Source organism: Heptranchias perlo, chromosome 9 (genome assembly GCF_035084215.1).
Source record: "Heptranchias perlo isolate sHepPer1 chromosome 9, sHepPer1.hap1, whole genome shotgun sequence".
NCBI classification, from domain to species: Eukaryota; Metazoa; Chordata; class Chondrichthyes; order Hexanchiformes; family Hexanchidae; genus Heptranchias; species Heptranchias perlo.
In genome coordinates, this window is record NC_090333.1 from 67,635,832 (window position 1) to 67,652,984 (window position 17,153).

Sequence of the window (17,153 nt, forward strand, 5' to 3'; positions counted from 1 at the left end):
TGACTTGCTGAGCACTTCCAGCATTTTCTGTTTTTATTTCAGATTTCCAGCATCAGCAGTATTTTGCTTTTCCCTCCAGAGGGGAAGTCGTCCATCACTCCCCACCTTCCCAACCCTTTCAAATGGAGTACAATGGGATGCAATGACGTATTTCGTGAGGACGCGCAGGCGCGGACCGGCCGGTAGCGCGCTGACGTCGGCGCGCCGGCTGCTGGCGGGCGGCCATCTTTGCGATTCTTGGGGGGAGGGGGGGGAAAAGCAGCGACTGGTAAGAAAGAAAGAGAGAGAGAGAGAGTTGAGCGCGGCCGACCGACCGACCGATCGATCGACAGCTTCTTCATCGCCGGTTCGGGCCTTCGAACTCCACCCGGCTCATTTCACCGGCACCTTCTCACAGGGTCGGAAAAAAAAAGAGAGAGAGAAAAAAAAAAACACGGAACGACACAACAGCGGACGCCGAGGTAGGGCGAATAAGGCAGAGCTGGAGCTGGGGCTGGGGCTGGGACCAGGCCACGCCACAAGCCTCTGACACCCGGGGCTGGCGGCTCGCTATACGCGCCCTGCGTGTCCCGGGCTTCCGTTAGTGCGCGGCGTGGCGCGGCGCGGCCCGGCCCGGCCCGGCCCTACTGCCCCTCTTCTTTTGTCTCCATTACTTGCCCCGGGTAACGATACAGAAACCGTGTTATTTATCGTGGGGCAACACTAGCAGTTGACGCACTGCAGCTTTGTCTCGAGGCCTCTTCCTCCTTCCCACCCCCCCTCCCCCCCACACACACACATCCCCGGTTTTTTAAAACTTTACGCCGAGGCCTACTTTGCTTTCCAAAGGGATATACCTTTCATTCGAATATGTGTTTTATATATAGTGTGTGTGTGTGTTTTTTTTAAAATGCACTAGATATCAAATAAAAAGCGCATATTAGGTTATATAATCTGAGGAGATAAAATAAAATTGAGAAAAGAGGAAGACAGCACCCCCCCCCCCCTCCTCCCCACTGCATCAGAGTTTTAGATTGATTTTTGTTTCGAGCTTTTTAATACATATCTGGATGAAAGATCGACAGTTGTAATTTAGTAAACTGGTTAGTTTGAATGTTCTCTTTCTTTTGAGGATGTCTTTTTATCCCAGAAGAAAGGGAGAGAGTTTGTTATGGAAGAGGAAGCGTATACTGGGGCCTTCTCAGCAGGATGTAGCACACACATGTATATTAATTTTAGTGTTAGTTGAAAAGGCCACAGTATTGTAGTGACTAGATGAACAAAATGTGCTGTGTAACTAGAGGATATGACCTAGTGGTCGTTTAAAGGCTGTTCTCCAGCAGGCATTAATATGTAATTTTGCATATATTGGCGCTATTTGTGCCAGTGGCCATCTTTTTATCTTCTGAAAAGTATTTAATGCTAGTATTGTGTAGAATCTTATAGTGATCATCTAATATCCACTGTGATTCAGAAAAGCATTAAAACCTGCTAGTGAGTGGATGCACTAAACATTTAAACAATTTAAATCATAACCCTTTGAAACACTGGGAAAAATATTTTAAGCTTTGGTGCTTAGGAACAGCCATTAAAAGATTGCAAACATTGTTCACAATATATTGGCTTCAGAATTTTGTTTTGTAGAGCTCTGTATATTTTTTTGACACTTAAATGGATAAAATAATGAGATTAAGATGGTCCCAGGGTTGATCCCCAGATAAACTCCAGTCTGTGCTTAAAAAGATGTTCTCACTGGGTCTGTTCATAGTTGACCTAAACTCTCGGGCTAAGCAAGAGGAAAATAGGCCATAATTTCCTTCTGACTTCTGTCCAATTACTATTGCTGAAAAGTGTGTGTAAATGGATTTCGGACGAGTACAGAATCAGACTTGGCTGTGATGCTTTCTTGGTTGAATGGCATCACCGTCCAGGCTAACGTGAAGAAGGCAGCTATTTGTCACATTGAGTCTTGGCTGGAACTTCTACTGGAGCTATCAACTCTTAATTCCATTTCTCTGCTCCTTGCCAGTAGTCTTTAATATCTTTCAAGGGTTTAATTCCTCCTTTGATGTGGTGCCTTGGCTTCAATAGCCACTTACGATAAAGTATTCCCTATCCTAATAATTCTCCCTAGAGACATTCATAATCTCCTTTATGCTTGTAGAACTAATCTTGAGCTTATTCATTTGATGACCACAGAAATCTGTTCACTAGTCTCTTAAACCCAGTTATAATTTTAAACATTTCTGTTAGATCTCTTGCACTTATGTCCAGTGAACACAATTCTAGTTTCCCACATTTTTCACGATCTAGTATTGTCCTAGTGAATCTTATGCTGCACCCTTTCAATCATTCCCAGTATTATTTCTATAATGGGTTGTCTAAAACTGCAACCTAGCCAGTGCGTTCATTGTCACTTAGACCATAAGAGATAGGAGCAGGAGTAGGCCGTTTGGCCCTTCGAGCCTGCTCCGCCATTTAATGAGATCATGGCTGATCTGATTTTTACCTCAACTCCACTTTCCCGCCTTTTTCCCTTGCTTTTGTACAACTGAAGCATCACTTCCTTGCTTTTGTATTCACTCTTGAATATATAAACCCAGAATCCCTTTTGCCCATTTTATACCTTTCTATCTGTGATCTTGTTTTAAAGATCATATCTGTATCTTTAGATCTCTGTTCTTTTACTCCATATATTTCAGTTTTGTTCTTTTCCCTGACACATACTTCCCATTAATCTGCATTTGCCATTTATCTGCCCATGCTCCTAACACGACAGTCCTGTAACTTTTTGCATTCCTCCTCAGTTTACCATGTAATCCAATTTGGTATCACCAGCAACTTTCATATCATTTTCTATGTCCATGCCCTAATCACTCATATGGAGGACAGTTCCAACACAGCCTTGGGGGATGCCACTGGCTACATCTTCCCAATTAGAGAAACATTCATTTACTCCAACTTTGCCCTTTAGCTGACACTTTGCATTTAATACCATGGGCATTATCTTAGCAATAACTCTACTGTGGCACTTTATTAGATGCTTTTTGGAAGTTCATATATACCATGTCTACTGCGTTCATTTTGACTATAGAAACAGGAATAGGCCATTCAGTTCATTCCGCCGTTCAATTAGATTATGGATGATCTGTACCTCAACTCCATTTACCCGCCATTGTTCCATAACCCTTGATACCCTTGCCTAATTGATCTCAGCCTTCACAATTTCAATTGACCCAGCATCCACGGCCTTCTGGCGGGGGTGGGGAGAGACAAGTTCAGATTTCCGCTACCCTTTTTGTGGAAAAAATGCTTTCTGATTTCACTCCTAAATGTCCTAGCTGTAATTTTAAGATTATGCCCCCTTATTTTCGATTGCCCACCAAGGAAATAGTTTCTCTGTATCTACCCTATCGAAACTCATTATCATTTTAAACACCTCAATTAGATCACCCTTTAAACTCATGGGAATACAAGCCATGTTTATGCAACCTAGCCTCATAATTTAACTCTTTAAGCTCTGGTATCATTATGGTGAATCTGTGCTGTACCCCTTCCAAGACCAATTTATCTTTACTGAAGTTCAGTGCCCAAAACTGAACACTACTCCAGATAGAGTCTGACCAAGGCCCTGTACAACTGAAGCATCACTTCCTTACTTTTGAATTCCAACTCCCTAGATAAACACGAGGGGGAAAGGAATAGAAAGATATGTTGATAAGGTTAGATAAAGTGGGGTGGAAGGAGACTTGTGTGGAACATAAACACCGGCATGGACCAGTTGGGCAGAATGGCCTGTTACTATGCTGTACGTTCTTTGTAATTCTATGAAATAAAGTCCAACATTCCACTAGCCGTACTTTTTTAGATTACTTTTTATACCCATGCGTACTAACTTTGTGATTTATGTAAATGGACACCTAAATCCCTTTGCTTCTCCACAGCTTATAGTCTCTCACCATTAAGCAAATATTCAGATTTGTCTTTTCATAATTTCTAAGTCCTTTATTGCCTACTACTGATTTATGGCTAACTGATCTATCGTTAAACTTGGCTGATCATTGTCCCCTTTTATGGTGCAATTCTGGTTTCCAAAGGCTATTGGAAAGTTGTGGTTAGTAACTCATATTTTATCACTATCCTTTCTTTGTATTTTTGGGTAGAACATCCAAACCTGGTGGCTTCTCAACTTTTGAGTACTATTAACCTTGTATTACATTTTCTATTGCTCTTCATGCTGTCCTCTAGTATATTGTTAGACTTTCACCCATCTCTAAATTAAGTAAAATGTTTGAGCTTTTTTGCCATTAATTTATTCTGATTGTTTTCTTTGTTCTGTAGCAGCTCCAGCCCTCATTTGATTATCCTCTTGCTCCTGATGATTTTATAAAAGCTTTTGCTTATTAACCTTTATGTTGACTACCGGTCTCTCTCCATAACTTCTCTAACTCTTTTAATTTCACTTTTTGCTTCTATTCTTTGGATATTTCTCCCGGATTTCTTCTGTATTACCAACATTAACTTGATCATGTGCCCTCATTTTAGATTTTATTCTTTTAATATTATGGAACTTTAGCCCTTGATGCAAACTCTTTAATCCTGCTTGGAATGTTTTTAGTCTGCACTCTATCCATTTCTCAGTATTTCTCAGTGCTGGTCTGCCGTTTCTTTTAACTTTGCTTTCTTCCAGTCTAACAGCTTTGTTTTTGATTTTTTTAATTGTTACGCTCGCTGGCCCCTCCGTGTTTTACTTTCAGGTTGCTTACTTGCTCTGGTTTGTTTATCTAATCAAAAAAGAGCATTATATTTACTCATTCACTCCCTGGCTATATAGATCTCTGATCTGAAATTCCCCCATTTCCTGTCTTGTTTACTAATATGTTTTACTACTTCGATTTTGTTCTATTCCTGTTTCGCTATTTCACTTTGTTTCACTGGATTGTTGTTTACTAATTTTGGCCACAAGTGAGTGTTGTGCCATATAAATTCGAAACAATTTTTTTTGAGACATGCTCTACTTCCCTAAGTCCACAGAGCCAAGGTTTATAGTGTGCAGGAGTACTACTGAAGTTTAACCAAATACTAGCACAACTACTTGCATTTATATAACACCTTTTAATGTAAGAAATGTCGCAAGGTATTTTACAGAGGAGAGCGATAAAATAGATAATAGAATGAACACTGAGTAATATTGGCATAGTTAGGAGAGGTGACTGAAAGTTTTTAAAAGTGGCGAGAGAAGTGGTGAAAGAGGGATTTGGGGATGGAGTTCGAGTGTAAAGCTGAGGTGGCTGAAAGATCTGCCAGCAGTGGTGGGATGAAGGGAGGGCAGGATGCACAAAAGACCAGAGTTGGAGGTCTAAAAAGTGCAGGAGGAGTTTGCAGTGATAGTGTGGTGAGGCCATGGAGGGATTTGGAGAAGAGAATTAGGATTTTAAATATAAGTTGTTGGGGAATCAGTACATGGGGTGATGGGTGAGCTGGGCGTGGTCTGGAACAGGAAACGAGTCAGAGTTGTGGACAAGTTGGAGCTTATGAAAAGTCGGAGGCCAGTAAGGAGAATATTGGAGAAGTCAAACTTTGAGGTGGCAAAAGCATGGTTAAAGGTTTCAGCGCTGGTGGGGCAGAAGCAGGCAGTGTTGTGGAGATGGGACGGGACTAAGTGGTGTTGGTGATAGAATGTGGTATCAAGCATAACTGTGGATCAAACAGGACACCCAAGATCTTGCACAGTCCAGTGTAGCTTGAGGAAGTACCTGGGGAGAGAGGTGGAGTGAGTTGCAAAGGAACAGAGTTTATGGGATCAGAAAGCTATGGTTAGTTTCCGCCACCTTGTCCAGCAAGGAGAATGCTGTAGTTGCTTCAGTTTAGTGTTATCTGGAGGAAAATGCAAATGTTCTTACTGATACTGATGGGTATACTCTTCCAGATTCCACTAATGATATCTGCAGATCTGTCTAGGTCATGCATTTGATTGTCTACATGATAACAGTGACTACATTTCAAAAGTAATTAATTAGTTCTGAAGTGCTTTGGGCCATCCTGAGGGCATGAAAGGAGCTATATAAATACATGTTTATTTTTTTCTTTACTGTGTCTGCCAGAGATTGGACTCTGTTCCAATCTTTCAACATCAGGATTGTCAACTTAGAGTGAAAGAGACAGGACTTACCATTTTCTTCTTCCCCTGCCCCCTCAGTATCCTGAGAAGTCACTAGTTTGTCAATAGACACTTGATATGTGGGTTTGAGCCAGTACTGGCCAGACAAAAGTATCAGAAAGTCCTCATAAAGGGGGCAAGGTGTGTGATAGTGGACCATAAAATGAGTGCATTGCTACCATCTTTCAGACCACATCGTGAACACATAACATGCTACACGAGATGACAATTTCATCAGTTGGGGATGCAGAGCTTCAGCAACAACTGCTTTCCCCTCTGGAACTCATCCATGGTATGTGATATGTCCCTGGATATGTGAACGTGTTATTATCCACACCTTGCAAGTAATGCCTTACAGTAGCTGTCATCCCAAGACTTGAATTCCCACATCAGCCATATGATGCACGTCAGCCTTTAGCTTAATTAAAGGAGCTATGCAGGACAGATACAACACTCCTTGGTGTTCTATAGATTCTGGGAAATCATTAAATTGATAATTTTAAAAAGCTCATTTTATAATGTTCAGCACTGCAAACTTCAGTATTTGTATAAATCATATTTTTATCACCTCTGACCCACATACTTCTAATTAGAATTATGCCAGTCAGGTACAGGTAGCATCATAAAAGATTCACATTAATGTGACTACCTTATTCTGCAAACTGGAATGAAAGTTCAGGCATGTATTAAGTTACATGATATGATTTTTGATTAGACCCTAAATCTTTTTTCCTATAGATTTTTTAGGAGTTTTAAAATAAAATCTCGATGAGCGTTACAGTAGTCAATGAAAAATTACTGTTGAAAGTGTAAAATCATTTTGTTCATAATCTTGTCGCAACTTCATAAAGGATTATTAAATTTGAGCAATTTGAAATATTTGTTATTGAAACAGAAAGCTTTATAGCATTCTTAATTAATTAAATCATTTTGCAATTGCTGATGACTTCAAGCATTAAAATTGCACAGCCTTCATTGTTTTCCAAAGCTTTTTTGAACAATACAATGGCATATGATGATGCAGAACTCTAGTTTCTGGAAGGAAATTATTGCATTAAAGTGCAGATGGCCAAAAAGTCAAATTGAGTGCTGTCACTTATGCCACTATCAATAGTTTGAGCATGTATTAAAAAATCAATTTTTTCCCCCTAAATCTTAGGCACTGAAATGTTTGTTCCTCATTCAAGCTGGTCATCTTTTTCTGCATTACCCTCTTTAGTGTAAATTAGGGAAGACATTCTAAAATTGAATTGTGTTTCTCCTTTGATGTTTTTTTGTTTACAGCTCCTCAGACCCATAGTGTTGCACATCAAATGCTTTAAAGTCTTTTGCAAGGAACTTCTTTCTTTCTCCTATGTTGTGAATTGGTTAAATAAAGAAGCTGGCTCTCCGAGGTAGTTTTGGCTTGACAAGCTTTCCCCAGTTTCGCCTCAGTTTTTCTTAACTATTTGGAAAGTAAAAAAACAAAAAATAGCATGTTAAAGAACTCTACAACTTAAAGGTATGTAAAGCTTTTACATTAAAAAAAATTCTATTACCCCATCTAATGTTGAAACCCATTGTCTTTCTCAACTCTTGGATTGGTTTTCACTAATAGTCTAGTCTTTAATTAAACTGAATAGATACATCGAGGAAAGAAAACAAACTGATAAAAATAAACTAAATCTTCATAACTTTGACATTGAAGTACTGATGGTTGACAAAAGTTGTTAGTTGGCCAAGAAAATAGAAACTGATATTGTACACTTATCTTTGAAGTCCATTTTCTAAAAAAGCTACACAATGCTTCCTGTATATGGGAAAAAGAAAGAAAGACTTTCATTTATATAGCACCTTTCACGACCTCAGGATGTCCCAAAGTACTTTTTGAAGTCACTGTTGTCATGTGGGGACACACAAAACTAGGCTGTTGCATGCAGGAGGCTTATTGTGTTAGTGTTGGAATGAGTTCCCAACGTATTGAACCAGTCAAATGTATTGGACCAGTTACCGGTTGTAACTAAATCCTTGCTAAAGATGTAGCAGAGCAAAATACTCTTCTTTCTCTCTTTCTTCTCCCGCCCCATTTGTTTTATGATCTGAACTAACTGTCAATATCTGGCAGTTGGTAGTTCATATCATAACCCCAAATCTGGCCTATTTGTCTTTTCACCTCCTTTTGCTACAAGAAATGATTTGGTGTAGCAAATAGTTGTACTGGGAAGGTATCGCAGAAATTATTCTATAGATTGAAAAGAAACTTCAGTGTAGATAACAAGAGTTTCAATGGCATTACCATCGTCGAATCCCCCACTATCATTCTGTGGGTGGGTTGCCATTAACCAGAAACTCAACTGGACTTGCCACATAAATGCCATGGCTACTAGAGCAGGTGAGAGGCTGGGTATTCTGCTGTGAGTGGCTCACCTTCTGACTCCCCATAGTGCTGCCCCCAGTTTGAGTGAAACCGCACCAGCAAAGCCAAATTGATAAATTTGACCAAAAGCACCGTGCAGGTTATAATGACTTAACAAAATGTGTACTGTGACAATATAAACATCCAGCCTGTTTCAAGTTTTTGCTTGTGTGTAGGAAATTGTGCATGTGTCAGATAGTAACTGATCTACACGAATGTATTGTTTCAGGATATAGTTGCCATGTAAGTTTTTTTGTTTTAAGAGCATGTCTACGTTATTAGATGTACGTGTATGCGGCAAGTTGTAACAGGTGATTTGTGATGGAGGTTTTCTTCAAAATACTTAATATCTTTGTACTTGCTATCTAAAAGATATTCTGAAGCCGAATTGAAGGTAAAGATGGTGGATTTTTTTTTGTCATAGCCAAGGCAGTAATCAGCTGGGCACATTTCCAAAGAATTACTCCTTTAAAGCATATAGTTACCCAGTATTTCCTTCCCTTTGTATTCTGAAGGATAACATCTTGTTGGCTTGAGTTTATTCTGGTTGCAAATTTGTACTTTGTGATATGGTTCAGTTCACTGGAATGGTTGTAGACTTTGGTTATACAGAAGACATAAATAACCAGATCATGTGAACACTAATAGCTAGCTTTTGGCATAACTTGTGTTCAGGTATCTGATTGTTGATATGGTGTGGAAAAGATCACTATAACTGCCATTACAGATTGCAACCAAATCTTTCCACGTGAGGTCGAGAGTAAAGAATAACTGCCTTTTCTGCAGCTAGCTTATAAAGAATTTACATAAGTGGGAGATTGTGTTCCTAAATATCTCATCAGCTAGGTATTGCATAATCTGCTTTTGTTTTAGGTAGGCAGTCTTAACATGTAGTTTAATATATGCCTATATTTTGCATATCTACACATCTCTTGTATATCACAGTTTAAAACCGCTAACTTCCTATTTTTGACATTATGGAGATGCCTGACTTTTGGAAAAGCACTGCTGGCTTTGTATGTAGCAGTACATAGCCAGTAATGGCATTTGCTGTTTTGAAAAGCTCCTACTGTAATTAGTGAGTTCCATCATAATACATGGACTTGAGGAGAGCAGAGACCCAAAATGACATTTCTAGAAACCTAAAAATATTTTGTGCGTACGGTAGGAGACTGTGGTGGTTTTGGTTTTAGAAAGGGAGACATGGGGAAGTGCTTTCTACAAAGTACCTGGTTAGCCTTTCCTTCTTTAAAGAGCAGGCTGCGGCAAAATACCAGAGAAATATCCTTTTAATACAGATTGCATTTCATAATTTATTATGTAAACAGTTTCCAGCAGCTTCTGAAGTGGCTCGATTCTGATACTCATTAAAGGTTCTTGATAATGTCATTCAGTGCTAACTTGCCATGCTGCCAACATGAATTTGGACATTGAGAAAATCTCAGTATCGTTTCATGCCTGCATCATTAAACATGCTCTCGAGTACTAATTTGAATAGCAGCGCGGATTGCAGTGCATTCCATTCATGCTTTAGATCTAGTGAAACACTAGGTGATGGCATTTGCCATTGCTGTAACCCTTACTGTGAAATAACATGTAAATATCGTTGGCACAGTGTGGGGAAGTAATAAAGTCTGTGTAACACATTGTGGTAGAATGTTGCTGTTTCACAGTTTTTTTTTGTGACAGATGTTGAGGATTATGAAGTAAAATTGAATTTGGATAGTCTCAATGGAATCTCTTGTAAACACAAGTTCCCAATAGAAAAGTGCTTTCGTATGTTAGCATTAAAACGGTATGCTCAAATATTCCAGTGACACATCCAAGAACACCCAGATATTCATACTTGTTGCACATATATTACCTGAAGGTTTTTTTCTTTGTTTGGCCTGAACACACTTGACAGCACACAATTTTTTTTGTGCCAGTTTGCTTCTGTCACCTCCTCCTCTCCTGTAATCATTACTTCTGCTTAGGTACACCTCCACAGTTTCCAGTTGCCGTCCAGTATGTCCTCCAAGAGATTATTCTTAGGGTGAGCCTAGTCAATGAGTTGGCCAACTGTTCGCCATGGAGACATCACAGCTGACTCCAATTGAGCTCTCGTCTACACTTTATAGCTGGTACCAATGAATGAGGATCAAGAACCTTGGGTGATCTGCTCTCCTTTCTCCCCCCCCCCCCCCCAGCCAATTGTAACACGCCTACTGCCATCCTCGCTGACTTCAGGCACTCAGCACAGGTGGTATTCCAAGACTTTCTACTTTGTCTGGCTCAGCTATATAATGGCTTTATTAGTTGAACCATTGGGCAGCTAAGTATACCCATTTCTCATACAAGTGAGAAAATAAAGGCAATGCGTGCTCATATATACAGTTGTTTAGGTTCCAGCCAACATTTGGAAGTTCTAATTTCATTGAAAGCTGAACCCTCTTTAAAGGTGATACTATAAAAAAAGCTCCAAGCAAGCCCCTCTTTGTAATACAGAAGCTCACTTTGTGTCCTCAACTGACATCACTAATTTCAGTCTTTGTTTTATGTTCTGCTGTTTACACTTGGTAGTGAATTTCTGGATACGAAAGAAGTATTTTGTTTGTTTCATTTATTTATTGGTTTGTTTTGATCATCAAAGTGGTTTGCTCCCAAATGTTTTCCAAATTTGGTTCACTGACATGCAAGAGCTGGCATTGGCAACAAATGTTAAAACATAACTGATAATGGCTGCCAACAAGGATGTTCATGTGGAACAGGAAAGATTGTACTGTTTCAGAAATATGAAACAGCTTGCATTCCCAAATAGTTACTGAAGAAATAACTGTTCCTTAAATGATCTGGCATTTTTTATTCTGCCTACATTCAAGTTTTTAGCACAACTTTTGAATTTAGTAATCAGTTCCCCTGCCCCCCCCCCCCCCCCCCCCCACAATTTTTTTGCCCTTTTCGTCTCTTAAACCCACTGCCCCCCTTCTCTGCTCACCCCAAAGGCAGTGACTCATGCGGGTATATGTTTGTCCAGGAACCAGCAGCCCTCTATGGTGTTCACCCAAGTGGCCATGTGTGAGTTTACAATACCTGTGAGTGACTTCAAAGCAAAGTGTGATTCTGCATACAAACTTTGCAGCAAGATCATTTGGATAGCAATCATTAATTGGATCTCTGGCTTTCTTCCACCCAAGCACGAGGCCAATTGTATTGCTCTAGCTAGCTAAGATATACCAAACGAAGCTCTGAACCATTTGGAACCACTTTTGTTATTGTGATTCAAACTTTCGTAAAATCTAATGCTTTGGTGGTGCAATTTTAAAATTTCACTAAATTTTCAATGACCACCTGCAAAAGATTGTCTGCACTAGTACATATGTACCCCAGGTTTACAAATAATATAAACAGCATATGGTATAAGCTTTAGGTTTTATAGTAACATTTACATTTTCTAGTCAGCCTTCTAATATAAAGCTGCTTTATTTAAGTAGATATAAAAATAGTGTTGCATACAGACCAGGGCGATCCCAATATTACCCCCAATCTCATAGTGGAAGAGATGCTGCAGCTGAGCTCAGATTTCCACTCCTGATCTTTATCTGGCAACTCCTAGTGAAGTCCATGTGTGGCTGTCTGGTGAGGACAGGATTGGACTTGACTGTGATTCATCCTGCAGTTGAATAACCTAATGTTTGATGCCAAATCACACACATGAAGAATAGCCATTTGGGTGAGGAGGCCTGTGGAACTGTACCCCAGCAAGAGTAAGCATCTGCAAGAAAGGTGGGATATAGAAAAAGTTGGCAGTAAACCTCATTAATGAACCAATGCTGCTGCAGTATCCCTCCAAATTATCGCAGAATTTGCTTTGTATCCAAGCAAAAGACAAATAACTCCTTAAGTACTATAGAAGCCTTTTTATTTAATTGCACCCATACCTTATCAACTCTCAGAATCGTCAGCCTTTCTGAGTGTACTATATATGGAAGTATGTGTCTTATACTTTATTTTGTGTCCTGTTAAAAGGAGAGAGAAATGGTTTCCTCGGAAATTAAGACAGTTCTCAATCCTTGTATTTCCATTCTTGTTAGTTCTAGGCTGTAGCACAAAAGTGTTCTAATACTATCCAAGATTGGTACCTACAAATAATATAAAGCATTCTGTAGATAATTTCTTAGTAATTTGTGCTGTTCTTTTAGAGTAACTCTAAATAGCAGTCAATTAATGAATAGCTTCCTTAGATGAGCAATTAAAGCACTTTATTTGGTTTAATTTGCTGTGCTGGAACTGTAGCAACCCATGTGTTGACTGGAGTGATGTTTCTCATTTGCAGTAGGGCTTGTAGTGTCAAATTTAATTTCCTATTAAATCTGTAAAGAATAAACTAACTTTGGAAGTTTCTGTCCTTGTGTTACCTTACAGGAGGCAGCTGGTTCTGAAGGGTGAGCCAGGTGTTACCAGACTCGATGAATTTCCATCGAAATGTCCGAGAGGTCAGGCCAGAGCACAAAGGCAAAGGATGGGAAAACAAAGTACGCAACACTCAACCTGTTTAACACGTACAAGGGTAAATCAATAGAGACTCAGAAAAATGCAGGTGAGCCTATTCTAGTTTGTGTGTGTAATTTTGCTTTAATAGCAATATTTTTGTCGTCTCTTTCCCCATCCTTTTCCTTGGGCCTTTGAGAGGACAGGTTGGTGAGCTGCTCCCTTGCCCTCTTAATGCTGGCCATTGGGACTATGTTGATCCACCTTTTCATTCTTCCTATCCTTCTGTGGAGGAGCACTTTTCTTCTGCTCAGCACCTCTCCCGGTGCCACGGCAGAAATTGAGAATATACACACCATATGATGATCTTGTTACGTGGATTAGCGCATTGGAGCAGCAGTGGCTTATTTTTCTAATTGGTAATTTAAGGCTTTTCATATAATTTTATGAAGATTGAAAAGTAACTGAAAACATTGGACTGCTGTTGTAATTTTTGGTTTATTCCGGTTTTATGCCTGTTATAAATGAAAATGTGCAAGTTAAATTGTGCTTGAAGATTTTTCTCAGGAGTAAATCTCGCACATGCAGATGGCCAGGATTTAATTGCTCTGACCTAGACAACAACAAAAGCCTACAGTAGAAATAAAAAGTTTAATTTACTGCCTAAGAGGTTTTTAAATGAACAAACACATTGAAATTGTAAAATGTGTCATACCTTTAATCTGTTTTATCTTAACCTTTTCAAAACTGAAGAATATATTTTTCAAGCACAGAATGTTTTATTGTTTTAGCAAGCACATTTTAGTAAAGTCAATGAATTCTATAATTTTCAGCTGCTACAAGTTTAATTTAGTTTCCTTTTTTTCCCATCTGTTTTATGGTTCAGTTCTTCAACATTGTTAACATTACACTTCTGTAACTAATATATCCTAGATTCTCCTTTGTTTCTAGTTTGCTGAAAATGTGTTTTTGTGGCAGTTCTGGTTTAAAGCATATTGTAACTTTTGATTTTTTTTTTGTCTAAGATTTTCTTTTCTCGCTAGTTTTCTCTCTTCTGAAGGTTTTGACTGACCCCTGCTGGGGTGTGGTTCCACAGGCACTGGTTGCTTTCCAGTACACTAAAGTACTCATTTTTGTGAGTTTAGACAGGGATTGGTGGCAAGTTATTTAGCACCAGTCCTGACCATCTTTCTATCTAGAGTCCACACATGCAGTTCTGGCAGGTCATCAGGAGTAGGGACACTGGCCAAATATTTTGCCCCTCTAACCCTGAGAGTGCTGAAGCCAACTATAGAATTCCAATTGATACTCAGCTAAGATCAACTATCTCAGCACAGGTCATGAATTCATACTGGGATCTTTCTGCACTGTATGGTTCAGCTACTCATTGAGCCATCTGGCAAGGCCCTGTTTTAGTTCTTTAGAATTTTTTTTCATAGTTGCCTCAGTTTCTGAAGAAACATTTTGAACAGTTTTCATGCTGAATTATTAGAGCTTAGTAACGCATTTAAGAATGAAAAACTTGTAAGTGGCTGTTCTATTTCGAGAGATGCTGAACTTATTAAAGCAGGTTAGCAACAAAGTTACATGTACCCTGTAGACAACTGAGTATGGCTTAACTCAAATACATGCACTAAAGGTATGGCTGTTTAATTGTAATAATTTTCACAAGTGCTTAATATTGAATGTACCTTACAATACATATAAATACAAATTTCATACTGAACCCTGGAGAGAGTAAGCAAATGAGCACACTTATGAAAATGTCAATTATAGACCAAAAATAAATGTTTTTTTTACATACCCTATAAGCCTGCAGTTTAGTATTTAGATTGTTGATTTAGAACTGGAGGCCTAAAGAATTAAAAATTGTTACAGGACCTGACCTATGTTCAGGTATTACCAAAAAACGCATCAATTAAAATTCTTAAGGTCACATAGTGCTCGCAGTTATAGGCCAGTTCTGAGCAGAAGTCTGCACCCATTTTAACAGTAATTTAGTTGTGACGCTGAGAGAAATTCTGTATTGTAGAAGGAAATTGGTGTTATATTGAGTACATGGTTGAAAATGTAAAGGAAATCAGTAGTGCAAAATAAAGTCCCACGTGCTTTGAATCGTCATAGTTATACTCTCATCCCTAACCTTTATTTGGTCACTATCTACAGTTGCAGCACGCCACGGATTGCAAAGCCTGGGCAAAGTCGCCAGCTCACGGCGCATACCACCACCTACCAATCTTCCGAGCCTCAAAGCAGAGAACAAAGGAAATGATCCCAATGTGAATATCATACCAAAGGATGGATCAGGATGGGTCACCAAATCAGAACAGCAAGAAGAGGAGAGGTACAGACTAGAGTGAAGTTGTCTTCATAGAACTTTATTGCACCAAACGTGCAAACTGTAGAAACTAGTGAGTGCATACTTTTCATTGCAGCTCCCAAAGTATGCTAACCTATTATCTACAAAAATGAAACTTTTTCTAATGCTGTCTATTTTACATGCAGATGTGTAGGCAACTAAAGAGTAAGCATAATTGGCTTAGCATCCACCTCCTTTAGGGTAGACCATTGTCACCTGTGAAGAGGAAATACCACTCAAGTCCACTATTTTCTCCCTCCACTGAGGAAAAGTTGGAGGGAATGACATTTTAAAAAAAAACACTATGAACAATATGGGTGGCAGTAAGCAAGAACTTTGCAATACGATGAAATGGCAGCATTGTGACGGCCTCAATCTAGAAATATGAACCTAGAGATTTTATATTAAGAATAAAATGGTTGAGAAATTTTGATTTGTTTACAATTGATATTGACATTTTAAACTTGGTGCTCTGAAAGGGGGTTTTAAGTAAGATAGATAAAGAAGATGACTGCATATTTGATGAGCTAATACAGTAATTGTCCAAATTAGTACAGTTTCTGTTAAAGTATTTGTCAAGATTTTGGTGGAATAGACTGATATTTTTATCCTGTCATCTGTTTTATATAAAAGCAAGAGACCTAATACCAAAATTATGATTTAAATAACAGTACCACTGCAGCCCAAGTACAAGAACCCCAGCAGCCCAGTTCAGATTCCCCAGCTCCAAGCACACCGGAGGTACCAAGTACAGTTGTGAAATCCTGGGCCCAGACCAATAACCACTCTGGACAAGGAGATGGTAAGCATCTATAAACCAGAATGAGCCATTCGCTGGTTTGGTTAATGTGTGCTACATTTGTTGATGTGTACAGTGTGTTCAGTAATATGAGCTTGATAATGAATGAATATTTGTCCATGATGAACTTTCAAAGCAGTTGCAATACTACAATATTGTCATTTGTGACGGGGGTCACATCTTTTTCTCCTGCCCCCAACCAATTGACCAATCCATCCTTGGTCACAGGCCTCTATCAGCATCACTCTTCAGTCAGTCAATGGGAGATGTACAGCAGAAACCTGTGACAGCTCTTCTAATTTTCCTTTGTTGCCTCCCTGACACCCCAGTTGGAAGTGCCAGATCTTCACTTGCAGGACAAATGCATCATGCCATAAAATGGAGGGTCACAGATTCAAGCTTTTCAGCTGAGTTCCTGTCCTCGTCCACATTGCTGTGTGGAACGTCCCACGTGGATCACCCCATTGATCCTTCATCGAGCTGTACCACTTACAATCCTTATCATCCATTTGCCTGTGTAATATTGAAACAGATGTCTTGTATGAAGTGGTGATGAAAATAAAACTAACTAATTGACCTCCTGTTGCTCATGGACAAAAACGCAAAAGATATCTCTGTTCCTCTGTCTCTGCTCGTCTCACACTATTACGTTGACTATATCTTTGTCTTCAATTCTCTTTTTTTTCCTCTATATACGAATTAAGAACAGGAGTAGGCCATTCGGCCCCTTGAGCCTGCTCTGCCATTTGATAAGATCATGGCTGATCTGATTGTGACCTCAACTCTACTTTCCCGTCTACCTAATATAACCTTTGACTCCCTTGTTAATCAGGAATCTATCTAACTCAGCTTTAAAAATATTCAATGATCCTGCTTCCAACGCTCTCTGGGGAAGGGAATTCCACAGACTCACGACCCTCTGAGAGAAAACATTTCTCCTCATCTCCATTTTAAATGGGAGACCCCTTATTTTTAAACTGTGGCCCCTAGT

The 17,153-nt window shown here is 39.3% G+C and overlaps 1 protein-coding gene across 6 annotated transcripts in view; it reads left to right on the top strand.

Moving 5' to 3' along the window:
* The first annotated feature begins 245 nt into the window (after positions 1-245).
* prrc2c (proline-rich coiled-coil 2C) overlaps positions 246-17,153 on the top strand; it is an 86,159-nt gene continuing 69,251 nt past the window's right edge. For all 6 annotated transcript variants that reach the window (XM_067990694.1, XM_067990700.1, XM_067990699.1 and 3 more), the window contains exons 1-4: positions 246-461; positions 12,939-13,113; positions 15,171-15,348; positions 16,035-16,165. In XM_067990694.1, the coding sequence (XP_067846795.1) occupies positions 12,999-13,113; positions 15,171-15,348; positions 16,035-16,165 (424 nt within the window). In that variant the 5' untranslated portion in view covers positions 246-461; positions 12,939-12,998. The remainder of the gene's footprint in view (positions 462-12,938; positions 13,114-15,170; positions 15,349-16,034; positions 16,166-17,153) is intronic.